Genomic DNA, 18,579 nt, shown 5'->3' with positions numbered 1-18,579 from the left:
TCCAAGGAGACTGCTTGCTACTCGAATAGAGCATAGTAATTGCTAAAACCAAATTAATTATGCTTGGTAATCACAGATATAATATGCATATTTTCCACAACAGGAGTGTGGAGAAACTGATATAAATTGCTGACTTCCATTCTTACTTGGACTTCATAACCCTTAGACACAGAGTGGAAAACTAGTCAATGAGAAATTAAAAACGAAAGTTTAATGAAGCACAAAACTCCCATGTTTTACTTAGGGTGAAAGAAAATAATTTCCCCACCTTGAGTGAAAGGTATTTTTTTTAACGTTTCATTTATTTTTGAGAGAGAGAGAGACAGAGTACAAGCAGGGGGGTGGGGGCAGACAGAGAGGGAGACACAGAATCCAAAGCTGGTTCCAGGCTCTGAGCTGTCAGCACAGAGTCCTATGCAGGGCTGAAACGTGAATCATGAAATCGTGACCTGAGCCCAAGTCAGACGCTCAAGTGACTGAGCCATCCAGGCGCCCCAAGTAGAATGTATTTTAACGTTTATTTATTTTTGAGACAGAGAGAGACAGAGCATGAACGGGGGAGGGTCAGAGAGAGGAGACACAGAATCTGAAACAGGCTCCAGGCTCTGAGCAGTCAGCACAGAGCCCGACGCGGGGCTCGAACTCACGGATAGTGAGACCGTGACCTGAGCCGAAGTCGGACGCTCAACTGACTGAGCCATCCAGGCGCCCCAAGTAGAATGTATTTTAAAAAGCGTTCCCTTGGGGCACCTGGGTGGCTCAGTCGGTTAAGCATCTGACTTCAGCTCAGGTCACAATCTCACAGTTCATGAGTTCGAGTCCCATGTAGGGCTATGTGCTGACAGCTCAGAGCCTGGAACTTGCTTTGGATTCTGTGTCTCCCTCTCTCCTGCCTGCCCACCCTGCCCCCACCCCCTGCTCATACTCTGTCTCTCTCTCAAAAATAAAAAATAAAAAATAAAAAGTGTTCTGTAATCTTTTCTATGGTCTATAGCTTATATTCCACCAAACCATACTTCCAATCAAGATTAATATCTACTATTATTTATGGCTACAATATACCAGGAAACTTGTACAAGGTTTCTTTCTCTCTAAATGATTGTAAATACCAATAACTCTCTGCACAACATCAAATTAGGAAGGCAGACATTTCTCTTCCATTAGACTAAAGCTATACAACTACACGTTGAAATACAGGGCTGAGGGCAGCTAGCTATATCTTAAATCCCAACCCAGATCCTCATTTGTGATGAACCTAGGCCTTGTGTTACGACTTTCTGTTCAAACCTGCTCCCTGGTCCATTTGGTTTCTTTCATGCTAACCACAGCCTAGTCACTGGGATTCTGCCTCTTATGTGCAAAGCATCTGCAGACCCCAGCCCAAAGTGACTCTCCCCCCGCCACACCTTGCCTGCAACACATTTTAAAGAACGCCATATAGGGGCACCTGGGTGGCTCAGTCAGTTAAGCATCTGACTTAGGCTCAGGTCATGTTCTCACAGTTCATGCATTCTAGCCCCACACTGGGCTCTGTGCTGACAGCTCAGAGCCTGGAGCCTGCTTCAGATTCTGTGTCTCCCTCTCTCTGCCCCTCCCCGACTTGTGCTGTCTCTCTGTCTCTCAAAAATAAATAAAAACATTTAAAAAAAAAAAAAAAGAATGCCATATGCACTGGTCTAAATCAATTCTGGACAGCCCAACAATGAAGGTGCCTAAGATGAACTACTGACATAAATAAGGAAAATGAGATGCCCTTTAGCACACAATAATTAATATGCAATCCTACCCAAAGAATGCCTTTTAGACAACTTCCATGAGAGTCTCTCCTCCCAATAAGATTACTAACAGTGATTGTTTTCCCCAAATTTAGTTTACTTATTATGGATTTTATTTTGTAAGGAAAATTCATTTTGAAATTACTTTTAGGGCTACTATTTTAGCTTTTTGATAACAAACTCAGTAATCTTTGTATAGTAAATATTTTTAATAAATTCATCATCTGAACAAAATGCAGGCAAGCCAATCATACAAATATTCAGAGTCAAATAATTACTTTAAAAGCTCATTTACATTCTCACACTGATATCGTATATTTTTACCTTGAGAAGGTAGGTGGGAATATTGCTGAAATCCACCGGCAACTTCAAGAGGAAACGAGCTGAAAATTCACCAGTCTGTAGGACAAAAGGTATAATAATAAGATTAAAATAAAAAATTGATTGTAAAGTAACAATTATCACCAAGGCCACAAGTTCAACCTGTTCAAACTGGAGGCATTTTCAGTTTGGGTTTCCTAACATCAAGCAAGAAAAGAAGGTTGGAAAAGTAGGGAAAGATCAAAAAGAATTATTAAATTATTAGCTACTAAAAGCACAATCAGAATTTTTTAAATCTGCATTTTTAATGTGCAATAAAATTATAAGGTAGCATTACCTTTTTGGTTTTTTTAAGTGTAAAAAATATACATGAATATATGATTTTTTTTAATCCAAGCAATAAAGACAGACCTGTCCCTTTGATTCATTTCTTTTCACTAAAGCATTCAGACCAATTCGCTAAGATTTATAACTCACAGATGACTGACATGTATCACCATGCCTTATAGCATGTCTGGAAATACATACATAGGTCAAACTTCTACCCTTATAATATAAAGCAATCTATCAGTAGGTACCCCAAATAAGATTCTAATCTCCTGGACAGTCTATTAGCATCCATCATCAACTAATAACTTTTCAGTAATTCTCTCAATTCTCTTTCCATAGGAAAGATGTACAGAGGTTTATAGAATTAAAACATTTAGCCAAGCCTAAAAATAGCTTTTACTTTTCTTTAAAGAAAAAAAATTCATGTAAAAGAAAAAAGTTTTCCTCTCACTTTGTGATGATGGGAAATCAAAGTTGTTTTTTTTTCTTTTTTGGGTTTTTTGTTTGTTTGTTTTGTTTTGTTTTGTTTACAATGGGAAAGTCTAAGGCATCACATTTTTTTAAAAACACTTTGTCACAGTATGCAGAAGGGTCTTTCCAGTTGGGCTAACAGACACCTCGGGGTTCCAAGGAACCTGTCTGCAAAGGCCACAAGGAAGGGTGCTGAGCTGGTGGTATCCTGGGTCTTTCAACCTCTCTCACTACATGCCTGCAGTTCAGCTTGGGATTTTGACATACTGGGTTTCACTATAACAACTTGTTTGAACAAAGAACTCCAGGAATGATCTAGAACTACTCTAAAGAGTGGGTCTCTATCCTTTTTATATTTTGTGAACACTAAACAGCTCCCAATGTCTCCACTGCCTTCCCCCTTAAAAAAAAAAAAAAAGAAAAAAAGCACCTCAGGTTACTAAAACACATCTTTAGACATAGCAAGCATTTACAAATATTTTTTTATGGATCAGTGAATGAAGGCACACAAGCACACATGCACAGCTCTTACAGAAGACTGCACATCAGTCACCACACCTTTCTATAATGACCCTAGCAACTGGGTGCAATTTTTAAACTCTGACCTAAAACCTTGAAAATGCAAACAGAAATATAAACCTTGAGTTCAAAAGATAAAAGTGATAACTACCATCTACATGGGAGTTGTTGTTTTGCCGCTTATAACATCTTTTAACTTACATCAACCTCCAGCTAAGGACGGAGCACTTCCTCATTGCCACAAGCCTAACCCCATGACACAAAAAGCAGAAATGAGAGAACTGAATGGACAGACTCAAAGCTGAGGCAAGCCAGATAGACTCACAGCAGCCACTGTGCCGCCAGAAATGTCAGTGGTGAGAAACAAGGAAAATCATTGGTGCTGAGCAGCTATCCTCAGTACCCAATGCCAATACACGCAGGCTACTTGAAAGAATAGTTAAGAGTCACCTAAGGATCTACAAACAGCTTGCATCTCAGTAGGTGGAAGGAAAAGGTTTGTGAAAGAGCCTATTAAAACTCTTACATTTTATCAGAGTCCAAGATGACCAGAAAGGTATGGTCTTGGTGTTTTGTTAAGCAACTGGAGGACTCTACAATTAATACCACCTGGTCAGTGGGATTCTTTGGACCTAAGCACAGGGGCTCCTACATTGAAAGAGGTGAGTATAGGGATAACGTGTAACACTACAGATTTCTACGAGAGCTTATTAGAGGGGTATCTGGCCCAGTGGGAATTTGGGGGTATGGGAAGAATGAAAAGTCTTCCTTTGGTGCTGGTAGAGCACCACAGGGTAAGGGACATTCATCAAAGAAGACAAATTCCCAACCACTATCCCCATTCTTTCTCCTATATAAGCAATTCTCCCCTCTTTATCCACTCACTCCCACCAGCATGCAAACACCATTTAAAAAGTCTTTCCGGGGGTGCCTGGGTGGCTCAGTCAGTTCAGCATCCAACTTCAGCTAACATCATGATCTCGCGGTCATGGTCTCGCCGCTCGTGAGTTTGGGCCCCGCACTGGATGAGCCCAAGCCCTGCTTCCGGTGAGCCCAGCTTCTCTCTCTCCTTCTCTCTCTCTTTGCCCCTCATGGGATTCTCTCTCTTTCTCTCCCTCTCTCTGCCCCCTGCTCACTTGTGCCCTCTCTCTGAAAAAAAAAAAAAAAATCTTTCTTAACTTCATACCTCACTTCAGGTCCCATCTCAGTTCTCTGTTGAACTTCACAAAACAATCTCCTGTAAAGAACTGGTCTATACTCAACGTACACATTTCTTCTTTTACTATTCTCTCTGGAACCCTCTCCTGTCAGCCCTTCCTCCCCACCAGCCAACCCCCACAGCCCATCAGGGTCACCAATGACCTCCCCACTGCCAAACCCAATGGTCATCTCTCTGTCCCCATTTTATTACTTGTTCTCTCTGCGGCATTTTGACATAGCTGATTATTACTCCTTACATTCTTCCCTTTGTTTCCAGGATCCCACTCTCTTGGTTCTTCTTTACTTCATTGGCCTCCCCTACGGTCTCCTGGCCTCTGAACTCTGGTGCACACCACCACAGCTCAGATCAAGATCTCTCACCTTCCTTGACACTTCCTTGGTGATCTCATCCAGGCTCAAGATTTTCAATACCTTTTATATGCTGATGATTCCCAAATTTTCTATCTCTGCCCAGACCTTTTCCTAACTTGTTTCATGTATCCAACGATCGTGAGTAAAACCAAACCCTTGGTTTCCTTCCTTTGATATTTATTCTTCATTTTAGTAAACGGCAATTCCATTCTTTCAATCCCTCAGGCCAAAAAACCTCAAGATCTTGACTCCTCTCTTTCTCGCATGTCCTACATCCAAGGTGGCAGCAAATCCTGCTGATTCTACCTTCAAAAGAGATCCTCAGCCCCAACCCCTTCTCGCCACCACACAACCACGTGATCTGAGCCACAGCTACCTCTAGCCTAGACGGTTGCAATCACCCCCAACTGCCTCAGCCCTTGTTTGCCAGCAGTCTGCTTCCATCGCCATACACACAGCAACCCTTTTAACACATTAGTCAGATCACGATCCCCCTTTGCTCAAAACTCTCAGACGGTTAAGTATAGCTTCTTTATAGAATAATCTGACAAGGTAACAACTGAGCAGAGCCGTGAAAGAGGTGAGGAAGAAAATCATGTGGGATGTGGGGGAAAAACATCCCAGGCAAGGAAAACAAGAAGTATAAAAAGGGGTGATGCGGCCCTAGATGTTCAAGAAAGAACAAGAAGGACAATGTTACTGGAGCAAACAAGTACTAATACTGATCAAAGCTCATGCAGAAACTCTCTTTTCCTAACCCCAGGAGGACGTGCAACAATCGCTCATAAAATTAGTGAACACTAAAGTGACTACTTCATCTATGTGGAACATTGGGTAGGTCATTTCTGGGGATGTTGAGAGAGGTTTTTTAGAAGTACTAAGGGATTAGAAGAGGTTGGGGAAGGGAGGTGGCTGGATAGACAATAATAAATCAAACTCAACTCATCTTCATTTTCAGTTTAGAGAAGCAAACCAATCAATAAATAGCCATTGTTAAAATGGCAATAGCCAAGTTAAAATGGCGATCTCAAAATGTTCACATTGTTACACCCAATGGCTCATCTATATTTAGGGGAAAAAAAACAATGAAAGGAATAAAATGTACGATTTAAAAATTAAAACAAGTCTTGTACATATAAGGTAATGGGAAATATAATTACGTATTTAGCACTTGGACTCATGTGAACTGCTAGTTATTTTAGTCCATCCACTGCATTTTAGCTCTTTTGCCCTATTTTAGTTTGTACAATATATTTTTATTCTACCAGCTATTTTAGACCAACATTCCTTTTAAAACGCTCAGACAATCCCTACTTTATCCCCTCTCAAAATGTTGATCCTAGAGCTAATATAAATTTATGTTTATTGGCAAAAGACTGATTTACACGACTAAATTAATAATAAAAGGCATGTGGATCCAAGGACTAAGAGGAGTTTGTGTTTATCAGCAATGGGCTGATTTGCACAACTAAATTCGCAACACGAGAAACTCGAGACTGTGAAAGGAAATTTGGTTCTCTGGAAACCGCAGAAAGTGTTTTTTGATCTCCAACTTTCAAGCTGACCGTACAGTCTTTATTTTGCCATTGAGAGAATAAAGAAAACTTAGCACTTGTTTCTCACAGGGTTGGAAGTGCTGGAAACTACAACTCAAGAATTCAGCTTTCAGTTCTGCCACTGACTTTCCTTGTGACCTGGACATCATCTCTTTCTGTGTAACTAAGTAAATGCTGATTTAAAACATACCTTAATATAAAATTTGAACCATAAATTATATAAGGAGTAAACCATAAGTGAAAAATCCTTTCTGAGTTCTACCTCAGATGACTTTTTCTGTGTTTTTATATTCGAAGTTCCAACAGTTATTCAAGCAATTTACGGTCACGCTGTTGTCACGTCAAAGATTGCTTCCATAGCAATCTTTCCTGTAAGCTGAAAATGAGACATTTAGATGCAGCCAAGTGAACAGAATAATTTGATTTTTTTGTCAGTCCTTGGTCAAACCTTCTCTTGGATAGATGTAGAAAATTATCTGACCTCTGACTGTGAAAATGTCAGCCGTTCTGCCAACTGCCTTCATGGCAATTTCCCCAGCTTAGCAATAAATATGTGCATCCTTCCTTTTTTTTCAAGTTGTAGTACACTGGCAAGTAACTTAAACTAATAAGACTATGAGTTTTGGCAATTTATTAAATCTAACTTTTCTTCTGGTAATAGCGGCTATGTCATGTGACAGGTAGTGACAGGCAGACGTCTTGTGCAGAATGGGCTCCAAACCCAGGTTACTATGTAAAGGGAAATTTGACTTCCTTTCTGAGAGGTTGTTCCTTTGTCAACAAACAAGCTGTCATCCGAAATTGACTGCTTCTATCACTTAGACAGCTAAAAGCTAAGAAACACTCAAGAATGACTATGACTTTGGAGCACCCGGATGGCTCAGTCGGTTGGGCGCCCAACTCTTGATTTCAGCTCAGGTCATGATCTCATGGGTCATGAGATTGAGCCCTGTGCTGCGCTGATGGCACAGATCCGTCTTGAAATTCTCTCTCCCCCTCTCTCTGCTCCTCCCCTGCTTGTGTTCTCTGTCTCTCAAAATAAATAAATAAACATCAAAAAAGGAGGAGGAGGAGGAGGAAGAGGAGAGGGAGGAAGAAGAGGAAGAGGAGGAGGAGGAGAAGGACTACAACTTTAATAGGATGACAGTCTGATGGTGATTCTTCAAATGGACTCTGACAACCAATAGCCTAAGTCTGGAGACTATTCCTTGGCAAATGCGTAATTACTCATTGCACGTGAAAAGGAAAGCCAAAGCCAGTCTAACGAGGATTTCATAACATCTCATTCTTTACCAAATGTTTTCTAAGCTATATTATTTAATTATCCCAAAACCCTGTTCTATAGATATAATTCACTTGTTCCTATTTTAGAAATGAGAAAATTTAGGCCTAAAACAGTCAAGAAACTTGCCTACAGCCTTTGAGAGAGCAATAAAGAGTCAGAGCTCAAGATTCATTCCCCATTCATCACTATGGGTTAAGAGCCTAAAATGTGTCAGGCCCTATATTAGGTACTGCAAATATAATGAGGAAAAGAGACATGGCCCCTGCCCTCTTATAGCTTATCATCTAGGGAGCGACTCAGAAACTCATCAAAATAATGCTCTTATAAATTACAACCTGTGAAAACTCTGTCTACACTTTGGGGCTCATTACTCTGAGGGAACTCTTAGAAAGCCAGGTCCTTAGACCCCACAGAAAAATAAGCAATTAATACCAGCTAGGAAAACTTCAAAGAAGCAAAGCAGAAGGGCTAACTACACCGGAGAGTGAGAACACAGTAATTACAGCAGGGTAATACTGTAGCTAAATCAAACAGAAAATAGGTCCAGAAATGAGCCAAATACATTTAGTGTTATGATTGGTGAAGTGGGACAACTGCATCGTCATCTAGGAATAAAGTTAGATCCACATCTCATATCATATATGAGGATAAAGCCCAAGTAGATTAAGAATTTCAGTGTAAAAGCTGAAACCTTAAGGAGGAAAACACTGATGAGTATCTTTATAACCTTGCAGTAGGGAATGCCTTTGAAATCCGACTCCAAATTCAGAACCCAAAAGGGAAAAGACAAATAAGCTTGACAGCCTGAATAGAAAGATTTCATGGATGGCAAATAACCACCATCAGCGAAGTCAAAAGACAACTGACAGAGGAAAATGTCTTTGTGACTCTACCACAAAAAGCTAATGACCTTAATGAAAAAAAAAAAAAAAAAAAAGATGAAAACCCCAAGAAAAACAAGCAAAGAATATACAGAAAAGAAATATAGTCTGAAACATGAAAAAATGCATACCTTTATTCATAACAAAAGGAATACAAATTATCATTTTTTACCAAACAGCTTGGCAGAAATCCATCAAGCACGTCATAGATGTCGCTGCACTGTGTTCTCACCTCCGCTGTTTTTGATGAAAAGTCAGCGTTGACTCAAGTTCACTACTCACCTACAAATAAAGTGTCAGTTTTCTGTGACCACTTAAGATTTTCCCTTTATGTGTGGTTTTCAGTATTCTGACTTGCATTTGTCTTGGTTAGTTAGGGTTTGTTGAGATTCTTGAATCTGTAAATGTAGGTCTTTTGCCATACTTGGATATACCTAGGCATTATTTCATCAAATATTTCCCTGCTCCCTCTTTTTCTCCTCTCCTCTCTTTCCGGGACTCCACATTCATGTATGTTAGATGTTTTGATTTTGTCCTGTTAGCTCTGCCTTTGCCTCTTCCAAGTATCAACCCCCATCCGGTATCTGACTGCTTTCAATCACTACCCAGCACCTTGAGGCACAGGGCTTTATGTTCTGCCCAGAGCTTACAGCTGTTACTTGTGGAAGGGTTAGTCCAAGAGGAGCTACCAGGCCATTCTGCAAAGTGGGGCTTGACAGAAATCTTCGAATATGTTAATACGCTGTTGGCAACAGTGTGGAGAAACAACCACCGTTATGTACTGCTGCTGGGTTAATAAACTAGAATGAACTGCATGGAGGGCATTTTACAGACAAAATTATAAACACACATAAACCTTGATCCAGCCATTCCTCTTCTAATTATTTACCTTACAGACATACTTGAACACACACAAAACGGCAGGTACGAGGATGACGGGTACAAGGATGAAGGTGCTCTCTATGTGCTTATTCAGGAAAGAAACTCGGAGCTGTATCAAGTCAAGAGCAAAGCTGCCAAGCACGGTGTGTGATATATGTTACCACTTGCATTAAAAGGGGGGAATGTGTGTGTATATACAAGTGTCTGTATTTGTATTTGCTTCTACGCGCATAAAGGAACTCTGAAAAGGTACACTAGAAGAAAGCTATAGCAGTGCTTACGTGGGATGGAAAAGGAAAGGAAGGCGGTCCTGATTTGGGTGGATATTGGACAATGATGGGAGAGAGACTTTTCCCTACATATCTTTTAACAGATTTTGATGTTTCAACAATATGAATATATTATTCACTCAAAAACTTTTAAAAAGAAATTTACAGTCCAAAGTGTGCATAATGAGATGCTCCTAATTCATGCCTTCACTCATCCATCCATCCATTCATTCATTCATTCATTCATTCAACAAACATTTACTGAACACCTACTGTGCCAAGTGCCAGGTTAGGTGATGGAGATCTTAAGACAAACAAAATACAGCCTCTGTCCTCATGGAGCTTAAAGTCTATTTTGACTAGACAAACAAAATATTATGATGTGATGTTCTGACAGATATTCACTGGATCCTGTGGAAGTCATGGAGTTAGGACTCCTCATTTTAGGTAACAGAGTTCCATTTCAAACTCACTGAGCAAATGAAAGATAATTTCTTACAAGGATCTGAGGTTTCTCATGGAATCTAAGGCTAAAACGCAGCCCAGCCTCAGTTCGAGAGACTTGAACACCTTGAGCTGTTTGTCCTGGTCTTATCTCTACTCTATGCTTCATCTTTCTCTCCAACTACCACTTTCTCATTCCTTTGACTAGATAATATGAGAAAAAATTTACATGTGACACACCAGTTACTCACAAGGAGGCTAGGCTCACTCTCTCAGTTCCATCTCCACATTCCCAGGCAAGAATTCTGTTTGGTTTATGCGCCTTCTGAACTAATCAACACTACCTCCAGAGTTCTTCACAGTAAAACAGCTAGGGACACCATAAATTCACTAGAAATAACTGAAAAACTAGGAAACCTTTTAGGAGTGGGGGTATTAAGTTATGTGCACTCTCCCCCAAAGCCATAAGACGATCTGAGGGGTTGTCTCACAGAACACTTCGAACACAGGATCCTTCACCTTTTCCCTTTTACTACACGGGAAAAAAGCATTAAAAACTCGGGGAAGGGTCGCCTGGGTGGCTCAGTCAGTTAAGCGTCGTACCCTTGATCTCAGCCAAGGTCTTGATCTCAGCGTTGTGAGTTCAAGCCCTGTGCTGGGCTCCACGCTGGGCATGAAGCCTACTCAAAAAAAAAAAAAAAAAAAATCCTGGGCAGCTGGTTCTCTGATGTCCCCTGCAGACCCTTTTACGCTGAGAAATCTGTGCAAAGGGTGCTCCCTACATCTAAGTGGCCACCTAGGAAACGGGGCAAGGCACCCAAGATTTCAGAACAAACAAGTGGCCTCCCAAACAGAGGCACGTGGCACGATCCCCGTCCTTCCTCACACACTGCTCTCCAAGGTACAGGCAAAGGAAATGGAAAGGATTTCCTCTGTGCTTCATCTGCTTCCATAAAACCAGGTTTTCTCCACTTAATGCATCCTGCTGCTAAAAGAAATGTGAACTTCCTACTGACAGTTCTATTATTTAAAAAATAAAATAAAATTCCTTTCAAATGTCAGTAAAACTGAAAAAGCTATTCACACTCACCTTTAATGTCTACAGGTATAAAGTAATTTAGAGGCACACACATACCACTTCTTAGGAATCAAGTCAAAATCTGAGGGCAAGATCAGATTGAGGGCAAGATCACTACTGAGGGCAAGATCCCAAGTACTCCTACTGACATCCAGGTCAGAATTCGATATAACAAATCCATTACAAAAACAATAAAAATGTGAGCCCTGGTCATGGGTTCATTTATTTTAAATAATGTTCAACTCATAATAGTTCCATGTGGTTAAAAACAAAAACAAACAAATCTGTCACTTCCTAGAAGTGTGTGTAACACAGCTGATACCCACACCACACCCTTTTCAAAGGAGCACAAGTTTATCCCTGTCTCCAAGTCAAGTGCCGCCAGGGCATAACTCCCAAGCAGAATAAATTGAAAGACGATTATGAGAGAAGGATCCCCTGCTGACGAGCATCACCAGAACACCTACTCCATCCTCATGGCCAAGGTAAAAGGGCCACGCGCTTTCTGACCCTCCAGATATTTTGATCCCCCTCGGAGCACTCTGGCCCTCCTCTTCCACCATTCTAGACCAGTGCTATCCAAGAGAAGGGAGACATAACACACAAATGTAAGCTACACATGCATGTGTAAGATTTTTAGTATTTTCTAATAGCCACATCTAAGAAGGTAAGAGAGGGGCGCCTGGGTGGCTCAGTCGTTTAAGCGGCCGACTTTGGCTCAGGTCATGATCTCGCGGTCCGTGAGTTCGAGTCCCGCGTCGGGCTCTGTGCTGACAGCTCAGAGCCTGGAGCCTGTTTCAGATTCTGTGTCTCCCTCTCTCTGACCCTCCCCCGTTCATGCTCTGTCTCTCTCTGTCTCAAAAATAAATAAACGTTAAAAAAAATTTTTTTAATAAAATAAAATAATAAAAATAAAAAGGTAAAGAAACAAGCAAGATCAATTTTAATGCCATATCCCAATATATCTAAAACACTCCCATTTCCACATGCAATCAATATAAAAATTATTAATGAGATCATTTTGGGGTACGAAGTTCTTCAAATTCTGGTTTATACCTTGCATCTGCTTCCATCCCAGTTCCGAAAAACACTGCAGGTGCTCAACAGCCACGTGTGTATGGCTGGCTGGCAGCTCTCATGTTGGGCCGAACCGTTCTAGACATTTTTCCAATACTAACCTCCACGTTAAGTTAGATTCTCTCTGTCACAAATACCTGAAGATCTGCTTAAGCCACCAAACGTTCCTAACAGGAAGGCTGACACCTGTCGTCCGGTCAGTGGGGAGTGATCATGGGACCCCACTGCCTCTTCCAGATGATTCGTTTTTTCCTCCACCAAATGCTGCCTAAACCTACTGTCCCTACTTTGTTTTCTCCACCTGCATTCCTGACACCCTGCAATGTGCTCTCCTCTGCTCCGAATGCCATCAGAACTGCTCCCGGAAACATAAGCACCTCTGTCTCTATTAACAACTAATTTTGGGGGCACCTGGGTGGCTCAGTTGGTTGAGAGACCAACTTCGGCTCAGGTCATGATCTCGCAGTTTGTGAGTTCGAGCCCCGCGTCAGGCTCTGTGCTGACAGCTCAGAGCCTGGAGCCTGCTTCGGATTCTGTGTCTCCCCCTCTCTCTGCCCCTCCTCTGCTCACGCTCTGTGTCTGTCTCTCGATAATAAACAAACGTTAAAAAAAAAAATTTAAAAACTAATTTTCCCTCTCACCTTGCTTTCCATTCCTTACCTACATCTTAGTGGCATCAACTTCTACTGGTCCACATATGGTACTTTATGATGAACAGCATATTCAGAGACAATACAGGAACAATCACTAACCTAGAATGTATTGAGCCTCTACTATCATAATTCATTTCAACTATTTACAAAAGAAGGCTAATAATAACAATACTGTGTATTACATAACCCCATGTTTGCTCAATTCTGTTTGCTTCCTATGCACAGGATCTAATTTACCTTTGTCCCAAGGCTGGGTGACAGGGAAGTTACTCCAGGAAAGTGACAAAGAGAAAATCTACAGTCACACGTATACAAAACTAATGACAGGATTAGAATCTGAAGCTCCCACCTCTCAGATCACTCTCTCTCCAACACACTTCCAAATGGCCTCTGCCCAGAAGGACCTGAAACTCCAACACATACTGCTATAAAAGTAACCAAACAAGGAGGCCATTAGACTGAGCTGGTTCTAACACCTTGGTAGGTGACTTAAGCAAACTGGAATCTCAGCCAGTCATTTCCTAGAAATGCCTCAAAATTAGCAGGAACAATCAGTCACAAAGAGCCAACTAGGCTTTCCCAGATAATTCGAGCACTTAGGCTATAGCCAAATTCCCTGCTTTGCTTCAGTGTCTTCTCTACAAAAACCCTGCCCCTAGCTTTTGTCAGTAGAATGCTCCTAACCACGTCGAGGTGATGTTTACTCAAATGAACTCTCAAAAGTTTTAATATCCTTGTTTATTTTTTAACACTGCTCACATACTCTCCCTTCAAATGTAACATCACAGCAGGATGAGATGACAGAAGCCTAGGTCATTAACTCAAATGAGGAGCTCCTCCTAGAACAGCTCCTTTCTTTTCTGCACGGTAGTTTTAAATGCTGCCAGAGTTTAATTTATAAGCCATAGATTCCTAAAATCTTACTGGCATTTGGGGTCAACTATAATAACGAAAAAAAAAATAATAATTGCTTCACATTCTCCATTATGTAAGTATATGCCATTATTAAGAAAATACCCACAAAAGGAAAAAAATCTGTTGCCAAAAAACTTTTATCTCACAGATCACCCACTGGTATTCTTTAATATGTAAACTATGTGAAAATAAGTGGTTGCAGAACATCTCAAAACATTCATTTCATAGCAGGAAAGAAAAATGTCTTTGATAAAAATATGAGGTACGATAACTAACTTTGAGTTCTGGGAATTAGAAGTCAAAGAAAAATTCACAAACTTCTTTATGGTGCTTTGTTAAAGTTAACAAACACTGGTTCTTTAGACACAACAGACCCATGCAGGAAATACCGACAAGGCAGTCAATATACATAATTTAAAATGAGACCTTAGGCTTTAGCCAATGAGAAAATGTATAATGTACCTTTATTTTGATATACTGTATCAAAACAGTATATATGATTTTATACCTGTGGCTTATGTTGTGGCATTCATCAAAATTAAAATTCTAATCTTAACACTAACTCTGCTTAAAGAGGTAGCAGAAGGGAGATCTTTGTGGTGAGGAATAGTTTTGCCTCTTGACTGCAGTGGTAGTTACAGGAAATGATGCATGTGGTAAAATGGCAAACACATACATTGTACCAACGTCAATTTCTTAGTTTCCATACTTTACTATCATTATGTAAAATGTAACCACTGGAGGAAACTCATTGAAGGGTATGCAAGATCTCTCTACTATTTTATACCCTCTTGTGAATTTATAGTCATAAATAAATAAACAAACAAACAAACCTTAAAAAAAAACTCTGACCATGCAGGCACATATAAGAGTTGTTTATTCTGGGGATGCTTGGGTGGCTCGGTCAGTTAAGCATCTGACTCTTGATATCGGCTCAGGTCATGATCTCACGGTTTGTGAGTTCAAGCCCCACGCTGGGCTCCGTGCTGACAGTGCAGAGCTGCTTGGGACTCTCTCTCATCCTCTCTGTCCCTCCCCCCACCCCTCTCTCTAATAAGTAAATAAACTTTTTAAAAAAAAAAGAATTGTTGGGGCGCCTGGGTGGCGCAGTCGGTTAAGCGTCCGACTTCAGCCAGGCCACGATCTCGCGGTCTGTGAGTTCGAGCCCCGCGTCAGGCTCTGGGCTGATGGCTCGGAGCCTGGAGCCTGTTTCCGATTCTGTGTCTCCCTCTCTCTCTGACCCTCCCCCGTTCATGCTCTGTCTCTCTCTGTCCCAAAAATAAAAAAAATTAAAAAAAAAAAAAAAAAAAAAAAAAGAATTGTTTATTCTGAACATATAAGCTTACATTCCAATGTATCCTCTGTTTTCTCCAGATTTAAAAAAAGTGTTTACTAAAAATTACAAAACCACCATAGACAAAGAATGCAATGTTCAAAACTAACATCTACTCATTCATTAAAGGAGATGGGCAAGGCAATAAGAGAAATGGCTTCATAAAAAGACAAAGGCAAAGAGCAGAGGGTTTTTGTTGGTTTTCTTTCAAATGTTTACCTCCAAGTGTGCACTTGCTGAAACCTTCTAAATGGAAGTTTGGGGGGGGGGGGTGGAGATCATCTTTGAGGTGATATGGAGGGAACACTGTATTTCAAATTATCAGACTTGCCAGAATGTTGATGAGAGATTAGAACCCTCTCCCTCTTCTACATGGCTACTGAAATTTTCTTTTTGCCAGATGACAATAAAATGGAGGAGACATCTCAGGTTTTTAAGAGTCTCACACTTTAAGAACAGAAATGGAAAGTTAAGAATGTAAATTATGTGGCAGAAAGAAAAATTCAATGACGACAACGGTGAAGGCAAGCAGTCACCATCCTCTCAAAAGAATACAGGATCTTGTAATCCAAAGGTATTAAATACTTACATATACTCTTGGATTCATTACAGAGGGTACTTATCAGATGGACGGTCGGATCAGGAGAACCAAAATAAAGGGACTTATATTTAGGCCAGGAAGAATGTATCAATCTTATGGTGGTTTAGTTAGAGAGCATATTAATATTAATGTTTTAATTAATAAACATCAATGTATTTCATACAAAAGTCTTCATGCTTCAGTATTACACTAAGTGATAACAGATCGGATTTACTGACCAGTAAACCAGAATGTGTGCTTACAATTCTTGTTCCCCATGTATGTCATGCCCCTAAGTTCTCCAACCATTCACTGACCTCCTCTACCTATCATGCTGTGCCCACCATCCCTTGTGGGCTTGGCCAGTTCCAGTTCATCAGTGACAGCTTTCCACAGTCACTCCGCTCCTCAGTGGTAGGGTCTTCTAAATTCTTACACAGGCTCTACTTCCACTTGAGACCATCTATCCGGCACTGCTCCTTCATTTTTCACAAATATGTACGGAGCCTTCTCAATTGGATTTTAACACCTTCAAGAGCAAAAGCTGTGGCTGGTATACAGCCCTTGTAGCCCAAAACTAGCAGAGCAGACTTTCCATAAATGTACATCAGTCCTGCACTGCCTTAGCCCTATTAAAATTGCATCTTGTGGGGCCGGTACAGCATTCAGTGCCTAAAAATAATTTTAAATAGATTCTGTAGTCTTTCAGAGCAACCACCTTTTCAAACTCTGTGTTATGAGAAAGCCTGAAAAGCATGCCTTTCAATGTCCTAATAAAACAGTGAGAAAATAGGCCCAAAAGAGAATCCCTGTGACATTCCACAAGAGACCTGATGGCTGACAAGAGTTATATCCAATCTTTTAGGTGTAGTTCTTCCACATATTCAAATGCCTAAGAAAGGAACATACTGTCAGTAGAATATTAAGGGAGAATGAAAAATGAAGGGCACCTGGGTGGCTCATTTGGTTGAGCGTCTGACTTCGGCTCAGGTCATGATCTCACGGCTCATGAGTTCGAGCCCCGCGAGCTGGGCTCAGAGCCTGGAGCCTGCTTCGGATTCTGTGTCTCCATCTCTCTCTGCCCCTCCCCCACTCAGGTTGTGACTCTGTCTCTTAAAAATAAATAAACATTGAAAAAATTTAAAAAAAAAAGAAAAATGAGATAATCTAAGTCAATGACATCCACCTTCCTTAAAAGGATAAAACAAATTGCCATGACTATTTCTTGGTTACCCAACTTTTGTTCCAACAGACTATTGCGTTCTTATGTAAATGTCTGCAAATCATCCCGAGTGTCATTAAAGACCTGAGTGTCATTTCTTTTAAAAATCAACAGAATGTTTTTTCTTTCTGCAGTCTTCTAAGATCTTTCTGCTTCTCCATAGTATCTCAGAGATATCTGAGAGCATATCTGCCAGTTTCTTAAGTACCCTGAAACAGTCTCCTGTAGAGACTGTGTTCCATCTCCAAATGGAACACAGCCTTGCCAATACCTTGACTTTAGCCCATGGAGACCCATTTCCTACTTTTGACCTCCAGAACTAGAACATAATACATTTGTGTAGTTTTAAGCCACCAAGTTTATAGAAATTTTTTACAGTAGCAATAGGAAACTCATACAATCCCTGATTCAAAAAATCTTGGCTCAAAATCAAGTTCCTTTCTTTCTGCCAGGGCCTTGTGTTTATTGTCCAGATTCTTGGTCTAGTTTTGGATTCCATTAGCAGACTGCCCTTTAATGCATTCCTAAACCAGTATGCCAAACTTCAGTGTGTTTCATCCCTCAAGACACCTTATATTCTGTTCCTTGACCAGTAACTAACTCATATGCCTATATATTTATTTTATAGTCTCAGCTCCCACTTCTACTAGGCCTTCTCTAGGTCTGCTCTGCTGTAAGCTTGACCTCTAACTACCCACCTTGCCTTGTCATGGGATTCTCAGTTTCTTTACTTTCCCTAAATCCATACCCATTGCCCTAATGCTTACAAAGTACTCAATAATAAATCAAAATAAACTGGGGTGAGTAGAGCAGTAGTAGGTTTTTTAAGTGAAGAATGGAGAATCAGAAACATTAAATACAAAGTTTTTAAAACACTATAAATTCAAACTGTCTAGCTGCTTTAAATGAATTTAAACTCCAATAGCTACATGGACTACAAGTCGAGTATTAGCTGACCCAGTGAATACACAGTTGACCCTTGAACACAGGTTTGAACTGCATGGGTCCACTTACATGGAGATATTTTTCAATAAATACAGTACAGGACTATAAATGTATTTTCTCTTCCTTATGATTTTCTTAATATCTTCTTTTCTCTAGCTTACTTCATCATAAGAATACAGTACATAATACATATAACATACAAAGTATGTGTTAATCGACTGTTTATGTTAGCAGTGAGGCTTCTGGTCAACAGGAGGCTATTAGTAGTTAAGTTCTGGAGGAGTCCAAAGTTACACACAGATTTGTGACTGCATGGGGGGAGGGGAAGAAAGACGGTGACCTTAACTACGTGTTGATTAAAGGTCAACTATAATTTAAAAACTTTTTGGATCAGAAAAGGTGCCATAAAACTAGATATATTTAAATTCAGCGTTAATATTCAAAGGGTGAATTGGGTGGGAAGGAAAATCC

General features: G+C 40.4%; 1 protein-coding gene across 7 annotated transcripts in view; it reads right to left on the bottom strand.

Moving 5' to 3' along the window:
- BABAM2 (BRISC and BRCA1 A complex member 2) overlaps nt 1-18,579 on the bottom strand; it is a 399,928-nt gene that overhangs the window by 253,051 nt on the left and 128,298 nt on the right. For all 7 annotated transcript variants that reach the window (XR_013554787.2, XR_013554788.2, XM_060651493.3 and 4 more), the window contains exon 6: nt 2,100-2,174. Coding sequence is in view for 5 of the 7 variants with exons in the window: in XM_060651493.3 (XP_060507476.2) it covers nt 2,100-2,174 (75 nt within the window). In the remaining 2 variants the exon portion in view is untranslated. The remainder of the gene's footprint in view (nt 1-2,099; nt 2,175-18,579) is intronic.

Source organism: Panthera onca, chromosome A3, assembly GCF_046562875.1.
Source record: "Panthera onca isolate mPanOnc1 chromosome A3, mPanOnc1 haplotype 2, whole genome shotgun sequence".
In the NCBI taxonomy this organism is placed as follows: Eukaryota; Metazoa; Chordata; class Mammalia; order Carnivora; family Felidae; genus Panthera; species Panthera onca.
Note: the sequence above shows the minus strand (reverse complement) of the source record. Positions and strands in the feature narration are given on the sequence as shown.